Consider the following 27,958-nt stretch of genomic DNA (forward strand, 5'->3'; position numbering starts at 1 on the left):
GATGTCATCAGCTCAGTTCAATTAACATACAGGGACAATGTGGGCATTAGATCAATAATTTAGTTTATATGGTTAATTTAGTTTAATAATTAGATTTATTTGGATATTTAGATGAAAATGTAGTGTCCCCAACTGAGCACGCCAAGCCAGAGGCAACAAACTGCAAAAAACAATATATTTGCAGGATATTTTTCATATGCTAACACACTGCTTTCAAAACTGATAAAAGCACATTCAAATCAGAATGATGGCAAATTTCAAGCATTTCTGCAGAAATTATTTTGAAATATAGAAAATCTAGCTCCCTGTTGTTAGTGTTTTTTTAGGACCGTGTGTTAAGAGTGACATGCATGTTTTCTGAATGAGAATTTGTTGCCAGTAATTGGTGGAACGAGCTTATTTTGAGACATGTATGAAGTGTTTTGAGTGAGTTTTGGGGGTTAGATTAACTGTTTGGCTAAAATTAATCTTGGAAATGCAGATTGTATGAAGAGTTTTGAAAATGTGGTTTCAGTATTGAACTACTTGTTAGCAATTGAAGAAACCTCTAAGATAGCCTACTCAAAAAAATAAAGAATATGACACTGATGATGAATAAACAGTAATAATAATAATAATAATAATCAATTTTATTTATATTGCACTTTACATTTAAAACAATCTCAAAGTGCTACAGAGTCAAGAGTTAAAATTAAGTTTAAACAAATTAAAAGTAAAATTAAACATGTCAGTTGTATGCTTTTCTAAAGAGATGTGTTTTTAAGTCTTTTTTAAAAACATCTGTAGTCTGTGGGGCCCTCAGGTGGTCAGGGAGGGCGTTCCACAGCCTGGGGGCAGCAGAAGCAAAAGCCCTATCACCCATACTGCAGAGCTTGGTTCTGGGGGTTTGGAGGGTGTGTGAGGTTGCAGACCGGGTGCGTGAGGAGGTCTGGGGGGTGAGGAGTTCCTGTAGGTAAAGGGGGGCATGTCCATGAATGCACTGGTGAGTGAGGAGTGAGACCTTGTACTCAATTCTGAGTGGGACTGGAAGCCAGTGTAGGGATTTCAGAATGGGGGTGATGTGGTCATGCTTGCGCACCCTCATCAGGATCCTGGCAGCGCTGTTCTGTATGTACTGGAGTCTCTGGATGCTCCTGCCAGAGATCCCGATGAGGAGTGCATTACAGTAGTCCAGCCTGGAGGAGACAAAGGCATGGATGAGCTTCTCTGCATCTGGTAGGGTGAGTGTTGGACGGAGTTTGGCGGTGTTCTTGAGGTGGTAAAATGATGTCTTACTGAGGTGTTTGATGTGGGTGTCAAAGGTGAGTTGTTGGTCCATTTTAACACCCAAGTTGGTGACAGATGTGGAGAGGGAGATGGTTTCGCCGTAGAAATTGATATTGGTGATGGTGGAAGAGCGGAGCTGATGTGGTGTGCCAACCAGGATGGCCTCCGTTTTGGAACTGTTGAGCTGTAGAAAGTTGAGCTTCATCCAAGCCTCTATCTCCTCCAGGCAGTTAGTCAGTGTAGAAGTTGGCAGAGGAGCAGAAGAAGTGGGGGTTGTCTTGAGGTAGAGCTGTGTGTCATCCGCATAACAGTGAAATGCTATGCCATGGCTGCTAATGATATTGCCAAGGGGGAGCATGTAGAGAGAAAAGAGGGTGGGGCCCAGCACAGAGCCCTGAGGAACACCACAGGTGACGTTGTGGGTGTGTGACTTGGCTTTGCCCAGGGCGACATGCTCAGTTCTGTCGGTCAGGTAGGAGGTGAACCAGTTGTGAGCGTTTTCTGAGAGTCCAATGGTGTATTGCAGACGGTGGAGAAGGATGTTGTGGTCTACTGTATCAAAAGCAGCTGTGAGGTCCAGGAGGATGAGTAGTGATGGGGAACCAGTATCTGCTGCCATCAGGAGGTCATTGGTGACTCTGACCAAGGCTGTTTCTGTGCTATGACCAGGGCGGAAACCAGACTGAAATTTTTCATACAGTTTATTGTGTTTGAGGTGATCATGGAGTTGAGCTGCAACTATTTTTTCCATAACCTTTGATAGGAATGGTAGATTGGAGATGGGCCTGTAATTGGAGAGAACTTCTGGATCCAGGGTGGGTTTTTTCAGTAGAGGTCTAATGACCGCAGTTTTTAATGCAGATGGGATATGACCGGCCAGGAGGGAGTGGTTTATGATCTTGGTGATGAACGGAGAGATGGCAAAGATGTTTGCTTTCAGCAGGGCCGAAGGAAAAGGGTCCAGGGCACAGGTGGACGGCTTCATTCTTTTCATGATGTCCTCTACTTCCTCCTGCGTGGCTTCGGAGAAGGTGCAGAGCGACTGTACAATCTCAAGCGGTGGGTCAGCAGTTGGGAGGTGCAGGATCGCAGTGGTGGAGAGGTGAGAGCGGATGGTGCTAACTTTTTGCTTAAAGAAAGTGATGTGCATGTTGCACCTCTCTTCGGTGATCTCAGAGTGGGAGGGTGAGCGGGGTTTGAGAAGGTGATTTATTGTAGAAAAAAGTTGCTTGGAGTCACCAGGGCTGTTGTTGATGATGTTGGAATAAAACGTGGAACGTGCATCCCTCAGTGCTTCTGCATACGCCCTCCTATGTTCCCTGTATGCCTGTTTGTGGACAGTCAATCCAGAGGCCTTGAGCCGACGCTCAAGGACACGCCCAGCCGCCTTCATCTTGCGCAGTTCGCAGGTGTACCAGGGTGCTGAGCGCGAGAATGAGACCGACCTGGATGTTAAGGGGGCGTGGAGGTCCAGGAGATTGCTCAGGGACTGATTGTAGAAGTCCACGGAGTCATCAACAGAAGAGAAGTCAGTAGAGGCAGACGAGAGAAGTTGAAGGTCCAGGGCCAGGGCATCTGCATTAATGTTTTTTATTTTCCTGAAATGAATCTGTCGCTTTGGTTTGGTGTGGGTGGGGGGGAAGGGCAGCTCCATTGACACGACTTTGTGATCTGAAACACCAAGATCGTAAACCTGTAGGTTACTGATGGGGGCGGAGTTAGAGATGACCAGATCAAGTGTGTGTCCCCTGCAATGTGTGGGGACATCAACATGTTGTCGTAGGTTGATGGAATCCAGCAGCTGAAGAAAATCAGCAGCGGGACGACAAGAGGGGGTGTCAACATGAATGTTTACATCACCCAGGATTATGGTATTGGCAGAGGTAGTACAGAGTGTTGTGAGGAGATCAGACATTTCTGAGATGAAGGCAGAGTTTGGTTTTGGTGGACGATAGATAAGGAGAACAGTCATGGGAAAGGGCGGCTTACATTTTAAATGCAAGACATTCACAAGAAGATGTTGTAGGCAGCAAGATGGGAGACAACTGCAGTTCCTGTCGGTAAATGACAGCTAGGCCACCACCGCGGCCAGTGCTGCGAGCTGCCTCCAAGTAACTGTAGCCGGGGGGACAGGCTTCATTTAGGGCAGAGTAAACCTCTGGTTTGTGCCAGGTTTCTGTCAGACACATGAAGTCAAGTTCTTTCTCCCTGATGTGTTCTTCAATCAGTGTGGATTTATTGTTGATCGATTGAGTGTTAAAAAGTTCGAATTTGACCAGTGACTGAGGATCTCTGTACAGAGCGCAAAACATTAAAATCCACTCCACGCAGATTTGAATCCAGTCCACGAAATATATCCAGCCGGGATTTCACGGATCTCATGCTGGAATGCAGAGATCTCGCGATATTTCCGGTGTTGATGGTAACTGAAGCGGCAGTACTCTGATGACGCGTCAGTCGTGCGACAGATGTCCAGAGAGATGGGATGTTGTTGGTAGCAGAGCAGCTTGACTGGTTATGGAAGATTAATTTTCGACCGGAGCCTCTATGAATGTAACGAGGGCGGCGAACAAGTCCAAGTTCTTTAATGATGGGGATGTTTAGTCCAGGAGTGGTTACGGGATTTAGTCGCCGGAGTTGTGAGCTGGAGTAGCTGAACGCCATACTGACCAAGGAGAGGGGTGCCAGCCAGACAGCGCTAGCACCCAGCTCTGGAGCGGTGGTGGAACGGAGAGAAGTTGTCCGTCAAGGCAGCGTGATGGTTGGATCCAAACGCGCCCTTACCCAGGTTGAGCAGGGTAGACAGCTGGAAGTGTTCTGAATCAGGTAGGTGCCTAGTTACCTAGCTTCCCCACTATGTAAGCGCAATTCAAAGATTACGGGCGGAGAAGCGGCGAACAAACAACGCCAGCGTCCTCTCCGTTCATGAATTGACGCTTACTCAAATATGTATGAAAAAACAAGTAGTTTTGTAGTTTGGTAGATGGGTAAATGTCCTTCAGATTAGAAGCAAGCCGTAACAATCCATTTCCAAGTTTTTAGACGTAACAACGGGCGTCCTCTCCTGTCATGAGTAACGTAAATCCATTCAAACTGCCAACGACCAACTGTAAACAGCCGAGTGGAGTCATCTGAGACGATAAGATCCAAAAAAAAAAAAAAAAAAAAAAAAAAAAACGGTCCCAATATTAGCACTGACTGATTTTACTAGTTTGGATAAAAAAATTAATAAAATCTAAATCTAACATTACAATTTAAACCAAAGTATAAGGTAGCAGTCCTATAATGTTAGTTGTAAGTTGGTATGAGAGACCAAAGTAAAAAATAAAATGGCATTTTGGGGTTAGGGAAACAACAGTTACCATGGTAAATAGTACACAATATTAAGATGAACTGTTAATGAAACATATGAATACTGATCCTGAGGATGAATGAACAACATCATAAACCTGCATGTAAATCAATCGCAGCTAACATACTAAGTTGAATATACTGGCACTTTTGGTAATTTCATGACTTACTAATTAACATGCATTGTTGCATGCTCGTAGTTTATTTTGCGCTTTATTTATAATCAAGTGAGATCCACCGCGTTTGCGCGTGCAATTGAAGAGTGCGCGCTACGAGCACAATATTGACTGTGAGAGGACAAGGAAATTCTGTAACCTACTTGTTATACAGATCTGTATTATGCTACTGGTTTTGATTGTGTTGTTACCTTTCTTACAGATAATAATAATGATCATTGCGTTTGTCTTACGGAATGCGGCATCTTCCTGTCAGCAATTACAGTAGGGATGCACCGAAAAGAAAATTCTTGGCCGAAAACCGAAAAAGAGGAAACAGGCCAAAAACCGAAACACCGCAACACCGAAAGAAATTATGCCAATTATTAGTACCATTGCATTTATGGCTATGACTGTGTACTAACTTTACTAAAATCAAGGCATTGCAATTGCATAAATTAATATTAAAGTTCCAAAGAATAAATCAATTACAAATTATGCCAATATTTATTTAGCACATTGCAACAATGCACAGTATAAAATAAAATTCAAACTAAAATGTTTAACTTGACCCCACTCATTTGTGCATTAAATAATAATGTACAGGCCTACAGAAAGGTTTTAAAAGTAAATGTTCTCTCATAAAAACAAAGTGAATTTAGGTCTAGTGCATTAAAAAAATTTCTCTGTAGGACTACTACAAGAAAGTGCATTCAGAACAAGTGCAACTGCTTAAAGATGCAACTACTTTCTCTGTAGGCCTTCAACATAATAGTGTATCAAAACACAGACTGCCATAGCCTGTATGTTAACTGTAGAATAGGGATAGCGGTACACAAAACTGACGGTTCGCTACAGCAGTTTTACAAAATGGCTTTTTATTTATTTGTATTGGTTTACTAAAAAAAAAAAGTATCTGTCCTTAAATAAATTATATTATAACTAAAAGTTTATTGAAGATATTGCTGTAAACTATATAGGGAGCCCACTTGCACATTAATATTAAAGGTTAACAACAGAGCCCAAACTATTAGCCGTAATTCAGTTGCTATTTATTTTTAGGTCTAATAATCAACACTCAAATAACACATTGTGTGCAAACATGTAAACTTCACATAAGGCAGTATTTACAATAACTTCTAAATCTAATTATAAAATATATTTTTATCCAATTCGTTGTTGAAATATAATCATTTGTGTCTGTCATTTTCATGACAGGTTTATTTAAACATACATGAAATAATCATGTAGAACAGGGGTGTTCAAAAATCCGGCCCGCGGGCCAAATGCGGCCCGGGGATGAATTTCAAACAGCCCGCAGCGCGTCTATTAAAATGTATTATATGTGGCCCGCCACGGATCATTTATAAATCATGCAGTTCCACGATGTCACCGCAAGGTGGCAGTACTAGACTTTAGACCAGGGAAACAGCGCCCAAAGCGGAACGAGCGGAACGAAACAGCGGTACTTGTGCTCTGCGCAACTCACGCGAGCCGACAGCTAGCTTTAAGGCCAATTTATACTTCTGCGTCGAGTGTACGCCGTAGGCTACGCGCGTAGCCGACGCCGTCGTGAGCATTTATACTTCTGCGCTGTTGTCGAAGCCGAAGAAGAAGCAGGTTGTTGTGTAGAATCTGTACATTCATGTCGGAGTATCAGCAGCAGTGAGAGAGCGGCTTTTCTTGCAGCTTGAGTTGTTGTATCTAATACAAATTAAGCATCTCTAGTTGATTAGTAAAGTTAAATAAGGCGATCTGGCGCTGGAATGGGTTTGTGAAATCATGCAGAGCTCGTGGCCGCTGTTTTCAGCAGCGGTGGCTCGAGCAGTCGATTGCTGTTGCGGAGACTTCATTCACGAAATATACCCTAATGTGTCCCTGTTCTTGATATACAATTACTGATTAACATCTTTGGTTTTAATGAGAAAATAAATAAACTATACTCAGCGGATCTATGTATTTATTTACTACCATAAAGAATCGCTGGACTGCAAAATATTGTGTTATAGCAGACGTAAGGAACTATCATCCAATTTCTGGACACACACTCACACTCCTATCGCAGATTTTTTATTTATTTATTGACCTGAGGGAAGGGTTCTGGCAGACCAATCACAGCGCTTGCGGTCCGCGTAGAATTGACGCGTTGTTAAATTTTTGGAGAGGTGCGCGTCAGGCTACGGCGTAGGGTACGGCGTATCCAACGCGTCTATGCGTAGGGTACGCCGTACCCTCTGCGTGCACTCGACGCAGAAGTATAAATTGGCCTGTAATTGGCCCTTTCACTCGACGCAGAAGTATAAATTGGCCTTGACTCTGAAAAAATGTGTTTACCTGCTGAGTGTCTCAATCACGCGCCCACTAAACAGCCTTCCGAAGCCCGTGAGAAGTGTTCGAGTTCGGCACTGAGGTCTCTGGTACGAGCTGTGAATCTCTCGGTGATTTGTTTTAATTTCCAGTTAAACAGCGCTGACTTAATCAACAACACGAACGTGCAAATCAGCTGAGCCGATTCAAAATGCTTTTCAAACAACAATTCGCATTTCGAATTTATCATGGATTTACTGTAGTAACACTACCTGCTGTAAACATGGTAATTTGTCAGAAATGTAGGTTAATATCTAATTTTATTTAATTTGTAATGTAGACATGTATTAAATGAGTAATAAAGGCCAAATTGCAGACTATTTTTTGTCATAAACTTGCAGTTTTGTGCATTTGAATTTATATGTTAGACTAAATACCATTCTAGATGTGTGTGTGTGTGTGTGTGTGTGTGTGTATTATATAATATATATATGTATGTATATATTATATAATATATGTATATATTATATAATATATGTATGTATTACTTTTTGCCTTGTGTGCACTGCAAAAAATGCTGTCATTTAGTATTTTTTGTCTTGTTTCTAGTCTAAATATATCAAAAAATTCTTAAATCAAGATGTTACGAGATTAGTTAAATGACATTAGATATTTTTTCTTGTTTTCTGAGTGAGTTTTCGTTTAAAACAAGCAAATCTATCTGCCAATGGGGTAAGAAAAATAATGTTTCTGTTTGGAATCTTTAAGGAAGATTTTGGAAGATTATTTTTCTAATCCATTGGCAGATAATTTAGTTTGTTTCAAGCAAAAACTCAATTCATTTAGATTTTTTCCCCCAGGAAAAAATATGTAATTTTCCTTAGTAAAAGCATCTTGATATAAGAATTTTTATATATTTAGACGGGAAAAAAGACAGAAATGCCAAGTCACAAAAGCATGTTTTGTAGTGTGGTTTTACCTGTGGTGATCTAAATAGAGCACTTATTAAATTTAAATAAGAATAGAGTTCTAACTCTGTAATAATATTAAAATTTCACCCATTAAAACTTTTTGGTTGATGAAAGTTTTACAGATATTGTTAAATATCTATACATTTCCTGTGTCCTATCTCAAGCGAATCTACTGTCAGCTCAAGCTTTTGTCAAATCTGTCATGTTTCCAAGAAACAAAACATTTCATATATATATATATATATATATATATATATATATATATATATATATATATATATATATATATATATATATATATATATATATATATATATATATATATATATATATATATATATATATATATATATATATATATATATATATATATATATATATATATATATATATATATATATATATATTTATATTTATATATATATTTATATATATATATATATATATTTATATATATATTTATATATATATATTTATATATATTTATATATATATATTTATATATATATATTTATATATATATATATTTATATATATATATATATTTATATATATATATATATTTATATATATATATTTATATATATATATTTATATATATATATTTATATATATATATTTATATATATATATATATATATATATATTTATATATATATATATATATATATATTTATATATATTTATATATATATATATATATATATATTTTTATATATATATATATATATATATATATATATATATATATATATATATATATATTTTTATATATATATATATTTTTATATATATATATATATTTTTATATATATATATTTTTATATATATATATTTTTATATATATATATATATATAATATATATATAATATATATATATAATAGACTAGAAAAGGGACCGGCCCCCGGGTATGTCCACAATATCGAATCCGGCCCCCTTTAAAAAAAGTTTGGACACCCCTGAAGTAGAATATAATGAATATAACGGCTAATATGGCGCAGTGTTGCCAGATATTACTACGAAAGACAAGTAAAAACAAACAATATAAATCCAAAATAAGTTTAAAAAAGCTTTTGTTTAGGGAATAAAATAAATATATCACTAACCCTAACATGCAACTTACCACTTTATTAACTTCCTAAAGTTTTACGTTAAGTGGGAAAAACGAGTCCAAAACCGCTTATAATAACTGGATCTGGCAACACGGCACCCGCGCCCTCATTTCCAAAAAGCTCTTGAGTCCCCCTCACTCTTCTCGCAGCGACATGAATCGCAAACAGTAATATATGAATACCTCTATGGTATGAGCCTATAGGAGGTGGTTCACACTGCTTATTAGTCATTTATACCCCTTTTCCACCAAGGCAGTGCTAGAGCTAATTCAGAGCCAGAGCTAGTCCCAGTTCATAGTTGGTTCAACTGAGGAGCCTTCTAAGAACCGGTTTGCTTTTCCACGGGCTGAGAGCCACAACAGAGCCATGTCTTACGTCACTGTATACGCAGAGGTGTCAAGTAACGAAGTACAAATACTTCGTTACCTTACTTAAGTACAAATTTTGGGTATCTATACTTTACTGGAGTAATTATTTTTCAGCCTACTTTTTACTTTTACTCCTTACATTTTCAAGCAATTATCTGTACTTTCTACTCCTTACATTTTAATAATAGCCTCGTTACTCCTATTCCATTTCGGCATATTTTTATTCCGGCTTAGAGTGAATTTGATTGTGGTTGGATGAGAAGGATAAACACAAACCATTCCGACACCCTATTGGGCTGTAGGCGATCAATCACGCCTGCGCCTGCACAAATCACACACCATGTTGCCAGATAGGGCGGGTTCTCGCCGACGAGCACGCACTTTCAGCCAATCAGCGATCAGCAGGCAGACGTGTTCATTCATGACTTTAGCCGGGTTTTTAGCGCGATAACTCGTAGCTGTATATTCCAGTGATCGCTATGCCAGTGGCATAAATATACAGTAAGTTGTATCTACAGTAAAGAGTGGGAGAGTGACTCAACTCTCAAACGTGAATTACACCTGTGACTCGAAGACTCTTTATAAATATGACAGTGACTCCTGTCCATCATCATATACACACTTAGGACATCTGCAACTAGCAACCCCGACAGCTGCTGAAAGAGGTTTAAATCAACGATTAATCCATTTTGACTGTGCTAAGTGCATGCGCCATGTATTTTATGAAAGACGTACTGTAGTTTTGTCAAAGCAAAGTGCAACACAATGGTAGGCGCATTGTTGTTATTTTTTGTTGGGGCGGATTGTACAGTATCAATGAATTACGCATTTTGACAGTGGTCTGAGCATTAACGTGTGAAATGTCTGTTAATTACATTGCTTTTTTCAATCTCTATATTGGGCACTTTTTGCACCAAATTGGCTTCTTACTGTTGACATTGTGTTTTTCTGAGGGATTGCCGTTTTGACAGTTTCTACCTGGACATATAGTCATATTTAATCCGTTTTACTGGGATTTTTTTATTTTTTTATCATCAATGTTATGTTTTAAGGAGATAAAATGGTAACTTACTTATCAACATTGATTGGTATGGCAATAAAATAATATCACATTATTTTGGCAGTTAAAGTTAAAGATTTTTCTTGGAGTGACTAGCCTATAAGTATTGTAAAGGTGCAAAAAGTCAAAATTCAGAGCCATGTTATCAATAACCATTTTTTGAATATAAATGTACATTTGGTGAGTTTTTGGGCTGGAAATCGTTGACCCAATCTGGCCACACTGATCACACATTCAAATAATGGTTATTGATAACATGCCTCTGAATTTTGACTTTTTGCTCAGTAGTACAATTATGGTTCTTTAATGTATTTGCATTGTCTTAATGCGTTGATTTTCAATGGGAATATATGCAGCTGAAACGGGTAGCCTATGCATCTAAAAATTTTTCAAAATTAACTTTTTAATATAACATTATAGTCATTATGGCCTTTAGAATTTTTTTTTTTTTGAGGAGGTGGGGTATGCACTGTGGCGCGGCCTAATCTTTTGTCCTTAAAGGGTTACTTCACCCAAAAATGAAAATGCTGTCATCATTTACTCACCCTCAAGTTGTTCCAAAGCTGTATGAGTTTCTTTGTTCTGAGGATATTTTAAAGAATGTTTGTAACCAAGCAGATAGAGCAACCATTGACAGCCATAGCATTTTGCCCCTACTATGGCAGTCAATGGTTGCCCTATCTGCTTGGTTACAAACATTCTTCAAAATATCTCTAGAACAAAGAAACTCATACCGGTTGGAAGTACTTGAGGGTGAGTAATTTATGACAGAATTTTCATTTTTGGGTAAACTACCCCTTTAATGGCATTTTTTACCCTTACATTACTTTTACTTTTATACTTTAAGTAGTTTTGAAACCAGTACTTTTACACTTTTACTTGAGTAAAAAGCTTGAGTTGATACTTCAACTTCTACAGAAGTCTTTTTAAACCCTAGTATCTATACTTCTACTTGAGTAATGAATGCGAATACTTTTGACACCTCTGTGTATACGTCTCATCTCTCTCAGCAACGCTAGCGAGGCAGCGGCAATGTTGCCAAGTATGTGGTTTTGCCGCGGGCTATTTTTTCATGTCCGCGGGATGAAGCGACCCCAATTATGTGATATTTAGCCCCAGGAATGCGAATTTTAGTGCCAAAAAAACACATATTTTACCCCCAAATGTGATTTTTACTGGGGAATCCCCCCCTGGAACGCGATTGGGCTTGTTTTGAGTAGCAATTGGGAGGGTTTGTTGTGAAAACCTGGCAACCCTGGGCAGCGGGAAAAACAAACACACCAGGCTTGTTCGAGATGCATCGTCACTGCGCAGACCGATCCACGTATGATATTAAAAAAAAACGCATGAGTGAATCAAACGCATAAGGATTCATGTGCTCTCGCTGGACTCATACGTTATCATACGGCGATCGGTCTCTGCACAGCACCGCTGCGAACAAGCCATCCATCAACAATGCAAACGTTGCGTTACTTTTCATTCACATGGCTTTACGATCCTACATCGGCATCAAAACACAACGCAAACACCGAATTCGCCGCATTCATGTAGTTCGCCGTAATTTGCATAGACGGAGATTACAAACGAACAGCAGCTGTTAGCTCCATTAGCTGCTATTTCAAAAATGGTGGATCTAACGTTTGTGTTCGTCTTGTTGACCCCGCCCCCAGCGCCTGACGTAATCGGTTCTTACTTCTAGCCCTGTTCTAGCCCAGCAATGTTTTGGTGCTACTTAAGAACCACTTTTCCTGGCTCGGAGCTGGGGCTTTGGGTGTGGAAACACAAAGAACCGATTTGAAACTAGGCTCTGGCTCCGATCTAGCTCTGGCTCTGCTTTGGTGGAAAAGGGGTATTAGAGAGCTTGACATTTTTTTTTTTTTTTTTTTTTTTTGAATATGAAAAAAATTACAGAGGTCCGGACCTCGGTGACCTCATAGCTGGCTACGGCCGTGCTTGCACTAACCATTCAATGATCACAGTGATTCCAGACATCACTGCAGTGCACGCCTCAGTTTCACTTTATTTCGCCGCGGTCAGGAGGAAGCGTGTTGTATAACGCTAACCAATCAGACCTCCGGTACCGCGCAAAACGACGCAATAACCAATAAAAAAAAAGAGACAAATATTTTTTCAGGGCGATCATCGTTCTCATGATCAATGATCGCTGTCACGTTCGAGTACTCGATTACTTTACCACTGTTGCCCATCCCTACAATCAATCATATACAAAAGCAATAATGCAAAAATCAAGGATTCTAGAAATCTTTACATGGTCGTGAAAGACTACACACATAAGCAGTGTGGGATATCTTGATACAGATTCCCAAATTCTTGTATCACCGTCCCTTAAATACCCAGATAATTAAATAAGTCCACAAATGGTGGTGTTTGATATTATAATTAGGGCCCAAGCCCTGAAAGGGCGCAGAGCCCTATTGTTCTTCTAAGGACAATTTTGTTTTTTCAACTATTCGGGCACTTTTGGGGCCCTTACCATGCTCAAAAACTCTTGAAACTTTGCACACACATTGGAGTCTGCGGCCATCAGGGCCGGACCAAAGCTGGTACCCGGGAGTGGCAGGGGGGCTCGACAGCGCCCCCTTAAGTGGGGTCTGAAAACTTGGTCCATATATCAAACACACTTGCACGTACATGTATGAAACTCTGTACACATATGGAGCTCATCTGGCCGAACAACTTTTGTGCTCTGTTATACGTCAGCCCAACAGGAAGTGAGCTATAATGGGTTGTTCTGAAAACGCATGCTCTGGAATTTGATATACTCCTCCTAGAAGATTCCCCCAATCAGTGCCAAACTGTCAGCATGAAGTGAACATATTGAGGATGCTAAATTGCGACCGGATTTGATATCTCGAACGGTTTGGCCGTGGCGAGGAGACCAATTTATGGCGAGAAAAGTGAAACGGGAAGTGTTTTATAAATTCTGCAAACATTGACTGATTTGGATGAAACTTCAGCTGTGTGTTCGTTTTAAGAGGCCGATCACATGGGTCTCACTATTGTGAGTTATAGCGCCACCAACTGGCAGCAGGAAGTGTCATTTTCAAAGTGCTTTATAATCTTATTTTTACCCAATAAGTATGATGTCAAAACAGCAGATGTAAACCTGGTAAGCACTTCTTGACGATCTAAATATTGTTGCCATGGCAACACATCAAACTATAATTTTCTTTTTCGATGCTTTTGAGACTCTTACAATGCTTCAAATTACATGAAACTCGACACACACATCAGACATGCTATCCAGTAGATTTGGGCATAGACTTAAAAACGGGCGTGGTTCAGGGGCTCAGTTGCGCCATCTTTCGACAAAAGTAGCGCAATCTTTTGACAAAAGTTGGGAGGGTTAGTTTTATCTACAGTCACCAAACTCTGTATATATATTGTTCTCTTTGAGCTGGACAACTTTCTAATTTAGAGTCATTAGCTCCGAACAACAGGAAATCAGATATTTAGGGCCTGAGGTGTGAGGACCGTATTGTAATTGCTCAAGGCCAATTTATACTTCTACGTCGAGTGCACGCAGAGGGTACGGCGTACCCTACGCATAGACGCGTTGGATACGCCGTACCCTACGCCGTAGCCTGACGCGCACCTCTCCAAAAATGTAACAACGCGTCAATTCTACGCGGACCGCAAGCGCTGTGATTGGTCTGCCAGAACCCTTCCCTCAGGTCAATAAATAAATAAAAAATCTGCGATAGGAGTGTGTGTGTGTGTCCAGAAATTGGATGATAGTTCCTTACGTCTGCTATAACACACTATTTTGCAGTCCAGCGATTCTTTATGGTAGTAAATAAATACATAGATCCGCTGAATATAGTTTATTTATTTTCTCATTAAAACCAAAGATGTTAATCAGTAATTGTATATCAAGAACAGGGACACATTAGGGTATATTTCGTGAATGAAGTCTCCGCAACAACAATCGCTTGCTGAGCCACCGCTGCTGAAAACAGCGGCCACGAGCTCCGCATGGTTTCACAAATGCATTCCAGCGCCAGATCGCCTTATTTAACTTTACTAATCAACTAGAGATGCTTAATTTGTATTAGATACAACAACTCAAGCTGCAAGAAAAGCCGCTCTCTCACTGCTGCTGATACTCCGACATGAATGTACAGATTCTACACATCAAGCTGCTTCTTCTTCGGCTGTTGTCTTGATTACACCAACATGCCCGAGGACACTGCCTTCTAGTGTCTGCATGTGGAATTGCACATTGACGCAGACAACAGCGCAGAAGTATAAATGCTCACGACGGCGTCGGCTACGCGCGTAGCCTACGGCGTACACTACGGCGTACACTCGACGCAGAAGTATAAATGGGCCTTCAGCCCATCATTCTTCTTATCCCAAGTGAATTGCATTTTTGAGGGCCTAAACATGCTCAAACTCATGAAACTTTGCACACACATCAGAAGTGGTGAAAATTTACATCTGATATGGGTTTTAGAATTAGGTGTGGCAAAATGGTTCGATAGCGCCACCTACAAAATTTCAACTAAGCGCCATTCATGCTACGTTTCATATATGAGTATGAAAATTTGATAGATGCGTTCAACAGCCCAATGCCTACAAAAAAGTAATCGGGCGTCAAATCGGGAAAAACCAACAGGAAGTGAGATATATTGAATTTTCTTTCCTAAATTGGTGCAGTTTTTTGCCATTGTCAGACGTTGTACTTTAACAAATTCCTCCTAGAGATTTAATCAGATCAACATCACATTTGCACTGTCTAATCTAAAGGCCTTTGCGAAGTTAAATTGCGAAGATCTTGGGTTTTTGCTGAAGGGCGTGTCCGTGGCGGCCTCACAAATTTTGATGTTTCGCCATGACACAGGAAGTTGTTGTAACTCTGGCATACAATGTCCGATCTGCCCCAAACTTCTCATGTTTGATAAGCGTCCTGGCTTGAAGACATCTACATGCCAATATTCAAAGTTATAGTCCCACCAACTGGCAGCAGGAAGTGTGTCACTTTCAAAAATGCTTTAAATCACTGTCTTATTTTCACCCGATTTATTTCAAACTTCATCTGTATAATGTCAAAGCATGGCAGATATAGACATATGAATGGATTCATGATATTTTAAATACTGTTGCCATGGCAACATGTCAAAGTTTAATAATCTTTTTGGGTGTTTTTGACACTGTTAGCATGCTTGAAATTGCACGAACCTCGACAGACACATCAGAGATGCCGTCCAGAAGATGCGGGCAAAGACTTAGAAACGGGCGTGGTGGAGGGGTTCAGTAGCGCAATCTTTTGACCAAAGTGGGGCGGTTAGTTTTATCTACAGTCACCAAACTCTGTATATATATATATTGAACTCTTCAAGCCGGACAATTTTCTAATTTACAGTCATTAGCTCCGACCAACAGGAAGTGAGATATTTTGCTTTAAAATTTTGAATAAAAAGGCTCTGAGTTTTTATAAACTCCTCGTAGGAGATGCATGGAATCGACACCAAACTCGGTCAACATGAAACAAAGACACTGAAGATGCTATATTGATAACGATTATATAATATCTCCAACGGTGCTGCTATGGCGAGGGATTAAATAAGAACAAAAAAAGGGTCAAAAAGGGTCTCCTCCCCCCACTCTCTCAGGCTTACTGTGTGTGTATGGGGTGGGGTGTCTCTCTCACTCACTCACTCACTCACTCACTCACTCACTCACTATGTGTGTGTCACTTTCTCTCTTGATGGTGGTAATTCAACCCTTTCATATCATAGGCTATCACAAATAACTATCACTTTAGTGTGAATAAGTAAAAAAATTAAATAAACAAAAAACTATACAAACACCTTGAATTAAATACTCGCCTTCTGGACTTACAAAATTTTGAGCCGCAAAAGATAACTTTGCACATATTTGAAAGTGACCTATTAGATCCTATGACATTTAAATGAATCTATATTTAAATTACATCATGGGTGTGGTTTATGGTCATAATGGCACCAGCTGCTGCAGTAAATGTGGCATATTCAAGTGATTTTAAAATACTTTTCTTTTTAAATGCCTATTGCCTGCCGTGCACAGTTAAGCTGATGCCACCGGGGTGGCGATGCCATCGGCTTGGGCCCGTCATCGCTGCTTGCAGCTTTAATTAGATTTTGGCAATCAGAATTTGTGATTGAATGGGTTCTACACTTCTGTAAAGGAGGACACTTATTTACATACAGGAGGCACTCTGAGTAGATGATCTGTGGGAGGTCACCTTTTGGTGATATACAGTATTTTTATCAATTTATATAACTTCTTGCAGTTTTGCATTATGGTTGGGAGAATGAGACCATTTTCCCAGACGCACTGACACGTTTCAAATGATACTAAACATGCATAGTTACACATTGTACACATTTAACGTTGCATAGATTTTGAATTAGTTTTCAGTGGGGGAGAGAATGAGTTACACAGAGGGTGATGTGCAGAGTGTGAAAGTGAGGTGTGGTGTGTCTCGGGTGGGGTTATGTATGCAGGGGAGTGTTCATATGGTAATCTTTGGAAAAGTCCTTTGTTTCCGGGAAGTCACTGTTTCTCTGCCCAGACTGATCGGCATCCGCCTTATAGTTTACTTCATAAAATTCAGTAAAGATTTTACAGCAAAAAGACCACAACCTGAATTTCACGACCTGCCTCATTTTAGAATGATTCTAAATGGCATTTTACTTGCAAAAAAAATTATAAACTATCAAATCCGACAACAGAAGGCATAATTTTTTAGATTGTGTAAAACACGTTTTCAGCTGTTTTGATCATGTTGATAATTTAGCATCCATAGAAATTGCCTTATCAAATACAAATCTTGTATCGTATCAGATACAAACTTTATATCAGAATCTCTCCTAATGTATTGGTTGCATTTAGCTTCCTGGTCAGTACTTCAGTCTGTGATATCTTGTTGCTCTCCTCAGTGAACTGACCCCACTGTGTTTTTGTTTCAGGTGCTGGTTTTGCGAGAGCTCGCTGTTAGCGCACCTACATTCTTCTTCCAGCAGGTGCAACCTTTCTTTGATAACATTTTTTATGCTGTGTGGGACTCCAAACAGGCCATTCGTGAGGGTGCAGTATCTGCCCTCAGAGCTTGTCTGATTCTCACCACGCAGAGAGAGACTAAAGAGATGCAGAAGCCACAGTGGTACAAGGTCAGAATCAACACCGCTAAAGGGTTCGTTCACCCAAAAATGAAATTTCTGTCATTAATGAATCATCCTCATGTTGTTCTAAACCCGTAAGACCTTTGTTCATCTTTGGAACACAAATTAAGATATTTTTTATGAAATCCAAGAGCTCTCTGACCCCTCCATAGACAGCAATTTAATTAGCACTTTCAAAGCCCATAAAGGTAGTAAAAACATTATTAAAATAGTCCATGCAACTACAGTGGTTCGACCTTAACTTTATGAAGTGACGAGAATGCTTTTTGTGTGCAAAAAACAAACAAAAATAACTTTATTCAACAATTTCTTCTTGTCTGTGTCAGTCTTCTACGCAGTTTACGTTTGCCAGGTTTTATGTCAACATCACACGCATACGTTGTGGTGCTCACGTGAACAGCTTAGGCCAATGGTAAGCTAGCGTTCTGGCGTAGCTCTCTGAAATGCTGGACTATATTTACTACGTCAACAGCGTAGGAGACTGACACAGACGTGAAGAAATTGTTGAATGAAGTTGTTGTTTTTGTTTGTTTTTTTGCACACAAAGTATTCTCGTCTCTTCATAAAATTACGATTGAATCACTAGAGTCTTTCCTACCTTTCTGAGCCTTGAAAGTGTTAATTAAATTACTGTCTATAAAGGGGTCAGAGAGCTCTTGGATTTCATCAAAAATATCTTAATTTGTGTTCCGAAGATGAACGGAGGTCTTGCGGGTTTGGAACATGCGGGTGAGTAATTAATGACAGAAATTTCATTTTTGTGTGAACTAACCCTTTAACTATTTTCAAATATGTTTGCATGAATGTATATGGACACTCACACATTCTTTGTATTTTATTGTCATTAACAGCAAACATTTGAGGAAGCAGAGAAGGGTTTTGATGAAACTCTGGCTAAAGAGAAAGGCATGAATAAGGATGACCGTGTGCATGGAGCTCTACTCATTCTCAATGAACTAGTGCGAATAAGCAGTATGGAGGGAGAGGTATGACACTGCCATGCTATGGGCAACATGACATAATTTCCTCATATTACACTGCCTTTCTAAAGATTATTTACCGTTTCTTTTCTTCTCTTTGTTCTATTCTTTTGTTCTTTTTCTTGTTTGCTCGTTTATTTTTTTTGTAAATATTTTTCTTGTTTGATAATTTCTTATTTTTCTTTCTTTTTGGCCCTTTCATTTGTTTTTATCTTGTATTGCTTGTTTTTACTCTTTGTTCTTTCTATTATGCTCTTTTGTTATATTTTGTCATTTTTGGTTGTTCATTTGCTTCATCTTTTTTTCCTTTGCATGTTCGTTTGTTACCTGTTTGCTTGTTTATTAACCTTTTGTTTCACTTTTTATTTCTTTCACTACTGAAGCGTATGAGAGAAGAGATGGAGGAGATCACGCAGCAGCAGATGGTTCATGATAAGTACTGTAAGGAGCTGATGGGTTTCAGCACTAAACCTCGCCACATCACACCTTTCACCAGCTTTCAATCAGTGCAACCGCAGCAGTCCAATGCTCTGCTGGGGCTGCTGGGATATAACACACCACAGGGCTTTCTAAGTTTTGGAGCTGCTCCTGTTCCCTCTAAAAGCACGCTGGTGGAGAGCCGGTACTGCAGAGAACTGATGGAGGAGCGTTTTGACCAGGTGATTGTATTTATTACTGTAGTGAAGAGGAAATTGAAGTTTTGGAAGAAACTGTAGCCTTTTGTTTTTATCTATTTTCTTTCTTTTTGAGTCTGTCTACAATTTAGGGTACATTTCATGAGCATTGAAGATATTTATAAAAAAAAAATTCTAACAGAAAAATCACATTTGTGTCAGGTTTTCTAGAAGGAAGGACCCAAGAGCAGACAGATGCCTAATTAGATTTATTTAATAAGTAATGTTCAAAACTGAAATGGTGTGAGCCTCCTGGCTCTGTGCCAATTCAAGGAGAGAAGTTAGTAGAGTAGTCAGCCAGTTGAGGCTCAAACCAGATAACCTATCCAAATAGTGACCGAGTCCAAGTTGTCAATGAGAGAGAGGAGGTCAAAAAGGCGAGCTGATCAGAGCCAGAGATTAGTCAATGATATAAGGGGGATATAAAGGGACGAGTTCTGACAGATTTATAATTTAAGGCAGGGTTTTTCAGTCTTTTTTTAAGTAAATAGTTATCAAGTTCGCAAAAACTTCAGAAAAATATATTTTTTTTTTGTTTATATTTGATTTCCTTCTGTCCACAAAAGTCTTGTCAACTGTTATTAACAATTTGTAGCTAACCATTTTACTAACTCTAACTAAAAATGGTTTGTCACAATACCATGCAATCATTATCATATGATGTTTTTTTGCTGTGGTAGAGATTTTTAATGCATTATTGTAAGTGTCTTCTCATTTTTTTCACAATTTTATCTACAATAACTTGCAGTTAAGGGTTATATTAATTGACTGTCAGCTATAGGGATGAAACGGTATGGAAATTTAACATCACGATTATAGTGACCCAAATTATCACGGTTATCAATATTATCACGGTTTTGTTCAAGTTTTATATTTGAAAATCAACAAACAAACTAAAGCAGCTCTATGCACTTTTTTTAAGCAAGATTCTGTGGGATTTTCTTCCTTATAATGGGCGTCGTCAATATAGCAACGCATAAATAATAATAATTTCTCGTAAATATAATCTCTAATATTATCTCTGTAAATATATTCTCAAGCAATATTCTCATCAGTGTTCAGCAATGATGCATTTAAATCTAGCATGTTTTGTGTAAGAGCCCAAACAGTATCCTAGAGAAATAATGCATATCCATATTTCCATATGATTTGACAGTTTATTTGATTAAATATCAAAATGACTATCATACCTGACACCTAGATGATCACTTTACAGCCAGTTTTATGACTTTCATTGTCTTCAAATGCTATTAAAGTTTCAAACGTGTATAACGTTACCAATGTTGTGTGTAACTTTAGAGACGGTCCCTAAATTCACCAACTTTATGCCAGTCACATCAGATGCGCTGTGTTTCTGCTGTGTTTGTTTGAAACTATTTTCGCTGCTGAAATAGAACAAAAACAGTCAACCTCTGTATGATGAGTGAATCTCTTGTGTACATCACACACACATCTCTGCTTTTAGTGTAGATTTCAGCGTGTGAGCGGCGCGCGCTCTGAACAAAACTCCGGATAATCTGAACGCCTCTGATTATGAGACATTGCATTCATAAACTCAATATAAACACGTGTGAGTGGTTATAATGTGCAACGCGATTATAACAGATGGCTTTTGAGAAGACTATAATAAGTTCAACAGCAGAGTGGCTAGTGTGCAGCCGAAATGACGTTAACTTACACCCGCAAACGGCGGTTGTTAATGGCAAACCCTGATTATTATCCCTTAAATGTCACCCTAGTCTTGTCTGAACTTGTTCGTTCGCTTCACGTTATTATTTCCCAGACGTAGTTTTGGTATTGAAGTCCACTTGCCTTGCGTTCGTAGTTTTGAAGTGTTTCCCTCTATTACAGTGACTTTATTCTGGCATGTTCTGCAGACAGGTGACCATCTTCGATTAAGTTTCCCTCAGGACTTTTGTAAAAGCCAAAATATGACAACGCCTCAGATTGGGTCCTTTTAGAGGCTGAACAATCTCCAGAGTGCTGTCACTGCCTTCTGCCATTTCTTCTCATTCAGAAAACAGTGGTGCGCGCAACAGACTGACGCTGACTGGACAAGATTTACCACGAGTTTTAAAATCGTGATAATCACATGCGGTTTTAATGATAATTAAATTTTATACGATATTACTAACCGTCACTAAATTTTACCGTGGTTTATCGTGAAACCGGTAATCGTTTCATCCCTAGTCAGCTATGATGGGTACATTGTAATATTTTTATGATTTCAAATATTTATTGAAATTTGAGGTTAACCCAATTAAGAAAATAGTTGCTTGGGCACTTACCCATTGAGAATTGGCAACAAATTTATATCTGTATACTTTAGATCAGTCGTCGGAACTGTCTCACCTGGTTGCCCGTTGATGGAAAAGTTGCCCCATGTATCATCACTAGGGATGGGCATTTTTGTCAATTTCTCATTTCGATCATCGATAGGTCTCAAAAACGAGTACTCTGGGGCGGGGCATGTGCAGGGGGCAGGGCATGTCCGTCATTGAGATAATGAAAATACTGTTATGAAAATGGTTGTTGACAAATACAAACGTGACAAATGGGTATATGAAAACATGAACATATAAAACAAAAAATAACTGCTAGATTATGATGCATAAATGTCTTTGAAAAAGAAACATCTTTATAAAATGACCGTCTCAAATAACCAAGTCAATAATATCGAGCATTGCCTTAGAGCTGAAACTGTGAAATAACACCACCCTGCAGAGCTTGCTAGCTGGTTAATAAACTCAACCAAACTCAACCACCCTATATCAATATTAATATGAAGATTAATAGGAACCTATTACAACTTAAATCAACACAAAAGGACGTGAATGCGCACGTGAACTTCAGGGTGCTAGATTTTACAGGCTATGGTTTGAAACGGAACATTTTGAATGCACTCTTCCAACGCTGATACACGGACAACGAAAGCACACAGAAACAACATTTTATTAAAATCGTGTTCTCATTATAATGCTATGACAGATTGACTCTGCACATCATGCACAACAATAATTTTATTATTCATGATCGAAGTGTTTACAGACATCACTGCGCATTTTCAAACTCATAACGAAAAACAACTTTAAATAAACTAGGTCTACTGTTAAAAAATATGAGAACAGTATAGCACTGCTGCATTACTAATATCAATGATTATGAGAAAGAAATAGACTATCTAAAAAGAATATGACCGTCTCTAAACCATAATGTTGAGCATGAAATATGCGTTTGAGCTGAAACTGAAGAGAATGAACAGCCGGTATAACGGCAGCGCTTTGCTAGCTTAAAGGTCCCATGGCATGGCATTTTTCTATTATTTTATAATGTTTCCTGAGGTGTACTTATATTGTTAGTATGACTTTTACATCATAAAATGTCATAATTTAGAAATAAATTTTTTCTATACTGCTGTTTGCCCTGTGGCTGAATGCCCTGCTTCAAGAGGCGTGTCTGCTGTGAGACTTCAGTAAAAACGCCCACTGTTGTGATTGGCTGACATCTTTGCATTTTAAATGAGCGGAGGGGGCGTGGTTTAACGAGGTCTACGAGGCACGAGCAGGCACGAGCTGCTGCCAGAGAGACGGATGGACCTGAGTTCACTTCACATCATTTCTCAGCATGTCTGAACTGTTGTAGTTACAGCATATACTTCAGGTTATTAGTCTATTTCTAGTCGGAGGGACTGTCACTTATGTCAGAAAGTTAGTAACTTTAGTAAATTATGGATCAGCGCTGACTGGAGACGCGAACCGTTTAGAACGATTCAGTCCGATTTGGTAAACTGATTCGGTTCACTAAAAAGAACTGGTTCAAAAGAAAGATCGTTCGCGAACCGGACTGTAATGTACCAGAGACGGAGCTCAGCGATTGCTAACTAAGTTATTTATAGTAACTACTGAGTTATGAGAGCGCTGTCTGTCAGCGCGAGTTTGTGTTTGTATCTGAGAGTTCTGAATAAACACGAGTCCCAGTCACACCGAGTCCGTCTTCATCATTATTACCAACTTTGTAACACATGCAAAGTACCATTACAGCTGTCGAGATGAACGAGTTAAAAGTAGGTGTTGATAATAGCATTATTTTTAAAATAAAATAAAAGCGTCAGTGACGCGCGTTGAGTACACAGCGCAAACAAAGACACAACAGCAGTAATCGAATGTAATCCAGTTTATTGTGGGGCTAGGCTGGCTAGCCCGAATATGCTCACGCTTACCCCCCTTCTGCTTAATCTCACGCCGCGTTTGGTGCCTCCGCTGTGGGCCAGATGCAGTACTGGGGGTCGGGGATGTTGAAGGCCACCGGCCAGTGCAGCCCGAGCTTCGGCGTGTGTGAGGCCGATGTTGAGCAGAAACTCATGACTGTATGCACATTTTAGAACCGATAGACGCGACGAGGACGTACAAAAACACTGACTCACAAGATAGAAAACACCGTTCTGTCTGGAGAGAGAGAAGCTGCATTGTGTGCACGAATAATAAATAATTAGCTACACATCAGAAATCACTGATCACAGATCAGAAGGAACTGAAAAAAGACTTCTGTTTTCATTTGTACATCCAAACACTGAGAAACTGCCAGCATTCACTCGTTCACAACCCATGATCTCTGGAGCGTTTGCATGGGCGTGCCAGATTCTCTGGGTGGAGGAAAGGGAGGTAACCGTTCCTGCTTGGATGTCAAACCAGGAGACTTCAGGATTGGCTCGTCTGGCCTGTCATTTTCTCAAAGGCAGAGAGAGACAGCCAGAACTCGGGTTTACACCGATCAACATTTCTATCCACTTGGGGACAGTATTCAGGCTAGGGGAACTCATATTAATGTTGAAAAACCTCATAAAATGAAAATTTCATGCCATGGGACCTTTTAAGCTCAACCAAACGCTTCTTATATTAGATTAATCAGATATAGACAACATAAAAGTAATCTTACAACGTGCATCTGCAGAAAAGGACACGAATGCGCACATGAACTTCACGCGCTAGTCTGAGTGTTCTCGCTAGTTTCTCTGTGGATTTCCTTTAACAGCTGATACACGGGGAACTAAGCACAGCTCATTTACAGCATTCTATTTCCATCGTGTTCTCATTATAATGTGATGTAGGCTATGACAGATTGGCGCTGCACATCTTGCACTAAACATTTAATGATCACAGTGATTCCAGACATCACTGCAGTGCACGCCGCAGTTTCACTTTATTTCGCCGCGGTCTGGAGGCGTGCTATAACGTTAACCAATCAGACCTCAGGTACCGCGCAAAATTACGCAATAACCAATAAAAATATAGAGACAAATATATTTTTTTAAAGTCAGGAATCTCATGATCGATGATCGCCGTCATGTTCCAGTACTCGATTACTCAACCACTGTTGCCCATCCCTAATCATCACCTTAAAGGGATAGTTCACCCAAAAATGAAAATTCTGTCATTTAGTCACCCTCAAGTTGTTCCAAACATGTATAAAGTTTTTTTTTTTTGTTCTGCTGAACACAAAGGAAGATATTTGGAAGAATGTTTGTAACCAAGCCACTTTTCCACCGTCGGGCCGAACCTTTCTCTTGGCTTAACCGTTCCATTCCGTGCCATATGGTTCTCTTTCATCATCTCGTGTTCGAGATCCACCTATGGGAAGGGCATCCGTACAACGCTACTTCGGGGAACTTCCAGTCACGTGCGGCACCCTCATCGCCACTTGGGATTCCCATCCTTACTGTGTGGTGTGTATGGTCCTTAAACACGCTGAAAAGGCTATTGAATTCCCTGAGAAACTCCAGCGCCGCAGGCTCAAAGTGGCCGCTACACAGAGCTTTGATTTCGGCCTATCTGACTCTGATGGGTAAAATGGCGATGCAGGTGTTCACACAGGGGACTCCCACGGTGCTGCCTCCTTGAGCTGGGCCGACCAAAGCAACCCTGTTCTTTTCGAGGATGTCTTGTCTGGATAAGCCACCCGGCCCCGGGGATGAGGACGATGATGACTTTCTCGGTGGCCCGGAAGACGAGGATGCCATCCCGTCATCTGTGACGTCTCAGACGAATGCTCCCGCTGCTTTACCCTGAACGGTCCTCTTCGAGGTTTGTTAGCGAGCGGCTGCTCACCTCAACATCGAATAGCCGGCCCTTCAAAGTGCCTCTGAACAAGAGTGGGACGTCTACGACAGGAAACTCCTTGGATCCCCTCCCGGCCCTAGAAAATATTTTTTTCCTGTCCTCCCTGAATGTGCTAAACACATGAAAAATTGCTGCGGAGATCCGCTTGACCTCAAACACAGTTTTGCAGGTCTGGACGTTAAGGATATGGCCTTTCTTGGCATGGGTGACCCACCCCGCCATCAAGCCCTCTTTCGCCAGGCACCTTAACCCTTTTCAATGTGGGCTTCTCACCCCTCTCAAGCCTGTTCTCCCTGGCAAAATGGATCACATTTCTTCCTCCATCCACCAGGCCTCTTACAAAGGCTGCGAGAACTCTCATGAATCATGCGTAGTGATTTATGATCTTAAATATTAATATTAATATTTAGTATTAATATTGAGTTTTTGGTCACACATCACCTAGGGTGAGTGTGAGAGTGTCTGAAGATTCCTTCCTATATTGAGTCACCAGCCAAGGAATTTCACCTTGACAATAAATAACAATCATGACAGATTGTTGACTGAAATAAAATGATAAATTGTTGGAAGTTTGTCTTCTGATCAATCTGAAGGATTTGTGGGATATCGTTAACTTGTAGAGCCTCTTACTGTATTATCAACACAAAGAAGACACGACTGTAATAAAAGGATTTTATTAACAAAAGGGATAGACAAGAGTAACTAACAACCACTGAATGGGTAAGGTGCAAAAAGATTGATAAATGCAAGTGACTGAGTAGGGCTGTCAAAATGTCTGAAAAGCTAAATTCGACATTCTTTCATAAATATTAGCAAAATTCGAATTATATTCGAATTCTAAAGGCAATATTTAAATGTTAGATGGAAAATGTACTGTATTGTCTCCTATGGACACAAGAGGGCGCAATAGAGCGCAAATGTAAACCAAATCAAGCATCGCATATTTTATTGAAATGAAATGACATTCACTTTTTACAGTGCATTAACTTTTTTTTTAAACAATTGTTATTAAATAAAATATAATTTCATTAAAGCTACACTGTGTGATATTTTCCCCCATCTAGTGGTGAAAAGGTATATGACCATCCAGTGAATTTTAGTTTCTGTTCCTCTCAATTCCGATTTCGTTTTAACTCCTACGGTGGCCGATTTAGACCAAGATTAACATGAATTCCAGCTCGACCTCGTCCACATTCGACACGGTGCCTGTGGGATATTCTGTGCGCAGTGGGACCGTTGGAACTCAACTGGCCTAATTATTCGGCTAGAAAAAACTGCAGCTAATCCAGAGTGAACTTTGATGATAGTAATGTTTATTCAGTCATCCAATTGCAAGGCATAAACAGGTTTGCGTGGATATGTACATAAATGTGGTTTCTGTGAGAGAACAAATAAGGATGGTAAATATACATACACAGTTAAGAACTGTATAACTATACTTATAAGTTACATTTGTATAATGTAACCGTAAACCAGAGCTTATTGTACCATATATAGGCGCTAAATGCAGCTGCATTAAAAGGAGCGGAGCTGCCGCTGCTGCTGCTAACAAGCGGTGTCGGGTTGCAAAAGTGTGTGCGCCGCTTTAACGTTAGCACTGCAGTGCGCTCTGTATAACAATTGTTAATATGCCGATCAGACCTGATGCATATTTCCATCAACATACATTACAAGCAAATATTTTCTATAAACGAATAAACATTGTTAATAACAAAATAGGTGAGCATTATGCTATTGTATGTTGACACAAAAATACTTCTGAGGTGACATCAACTGAATTACGTGATGACACTCTGAAACACATCTACAATGACAATAACTATTATTACTTACGGAGTTATTAACGCACAGAAATACCACACAAGGAAAAACAGACTTGAGGAATAAACAAGCCAGGAAAACTCCATATAACTCTGTTACTGGAGCTGCTGAGATGAAAACTCTCTGCACATGCACCAGACAAGTCTGAACAAGTTGACGCGCATATGCGCGAGGCAGAGAATTTTGTACAGTGCCATCAAGTGTTAAAACCGGTTAAAACGCCAAAGGCGAAGCTTGAATTTACGGGTATGTCCCTCTTTGGCTAATGTACTTTCAAGATGGAGGGGCAACATGGCGACCACCGTTAGATCCCATTACCTTATGTATTTTCAATGGCATATTATAAACTTACGAGAATACTTTATTACTTGAAAGAAGTAAATATACATTAATGAGCACATATATTTTTGAAAGAACTAAGTGTTTTTAGCTTAGAATAGACTAAAAAAGTTACACAGTGTAGCTTTAATGAGCATAAGGAAAATTAGGTAACAAAAGTGCATAAAACTGCAAGTGCATCAGTAACCAGAGAAGACACGGTTCAACAGGCAACGTAATGTGGACACAAAATAGCAAACGGACATTCAG

General features: G+C 39.5%; 1 protein-coding gene across 1 annotated transcript in view; it reads left to right on the forward strand.

The window, feature by feature from the left end:
* mtor (mechanistic target of rapamycin kinase) overlaps window positions 1-27,958 on the forward strand; it is a 479,149-nt gene that overhangs the window by 46,349 nt on the left and 404,842 nt on the right. The window contains exons 5-7 of the mRNA XM_079827620.1: window positions 17,567-17,767; window positions 18,631-18,765; window positions 19,143-19,418. Of these exons, the coding sequence (XP_079683746.1) occupies window positions 17,567-17,767; window positions 18,631-18,765; window positions 19,143-19,418 (612 nt within the window). The remainder of the gene's footprint in view (window positions 1-17,566; window positions 17,768-18,630; window positions 18,766-19,142; window positions 19,419-27,958) is intronic.

The sequence above is a fragment of the Gobio gobio genome (genome assembly GCF_949357685.1).
Source record: "Gobio gobio genome assembly, chromosome: 10".
Lineage (NCBI taxonomy): Eukaryota > Metazoa > Chordata > Actinopteri > Cypriniformes > Gobionidae > Gobio > Gobio gobio.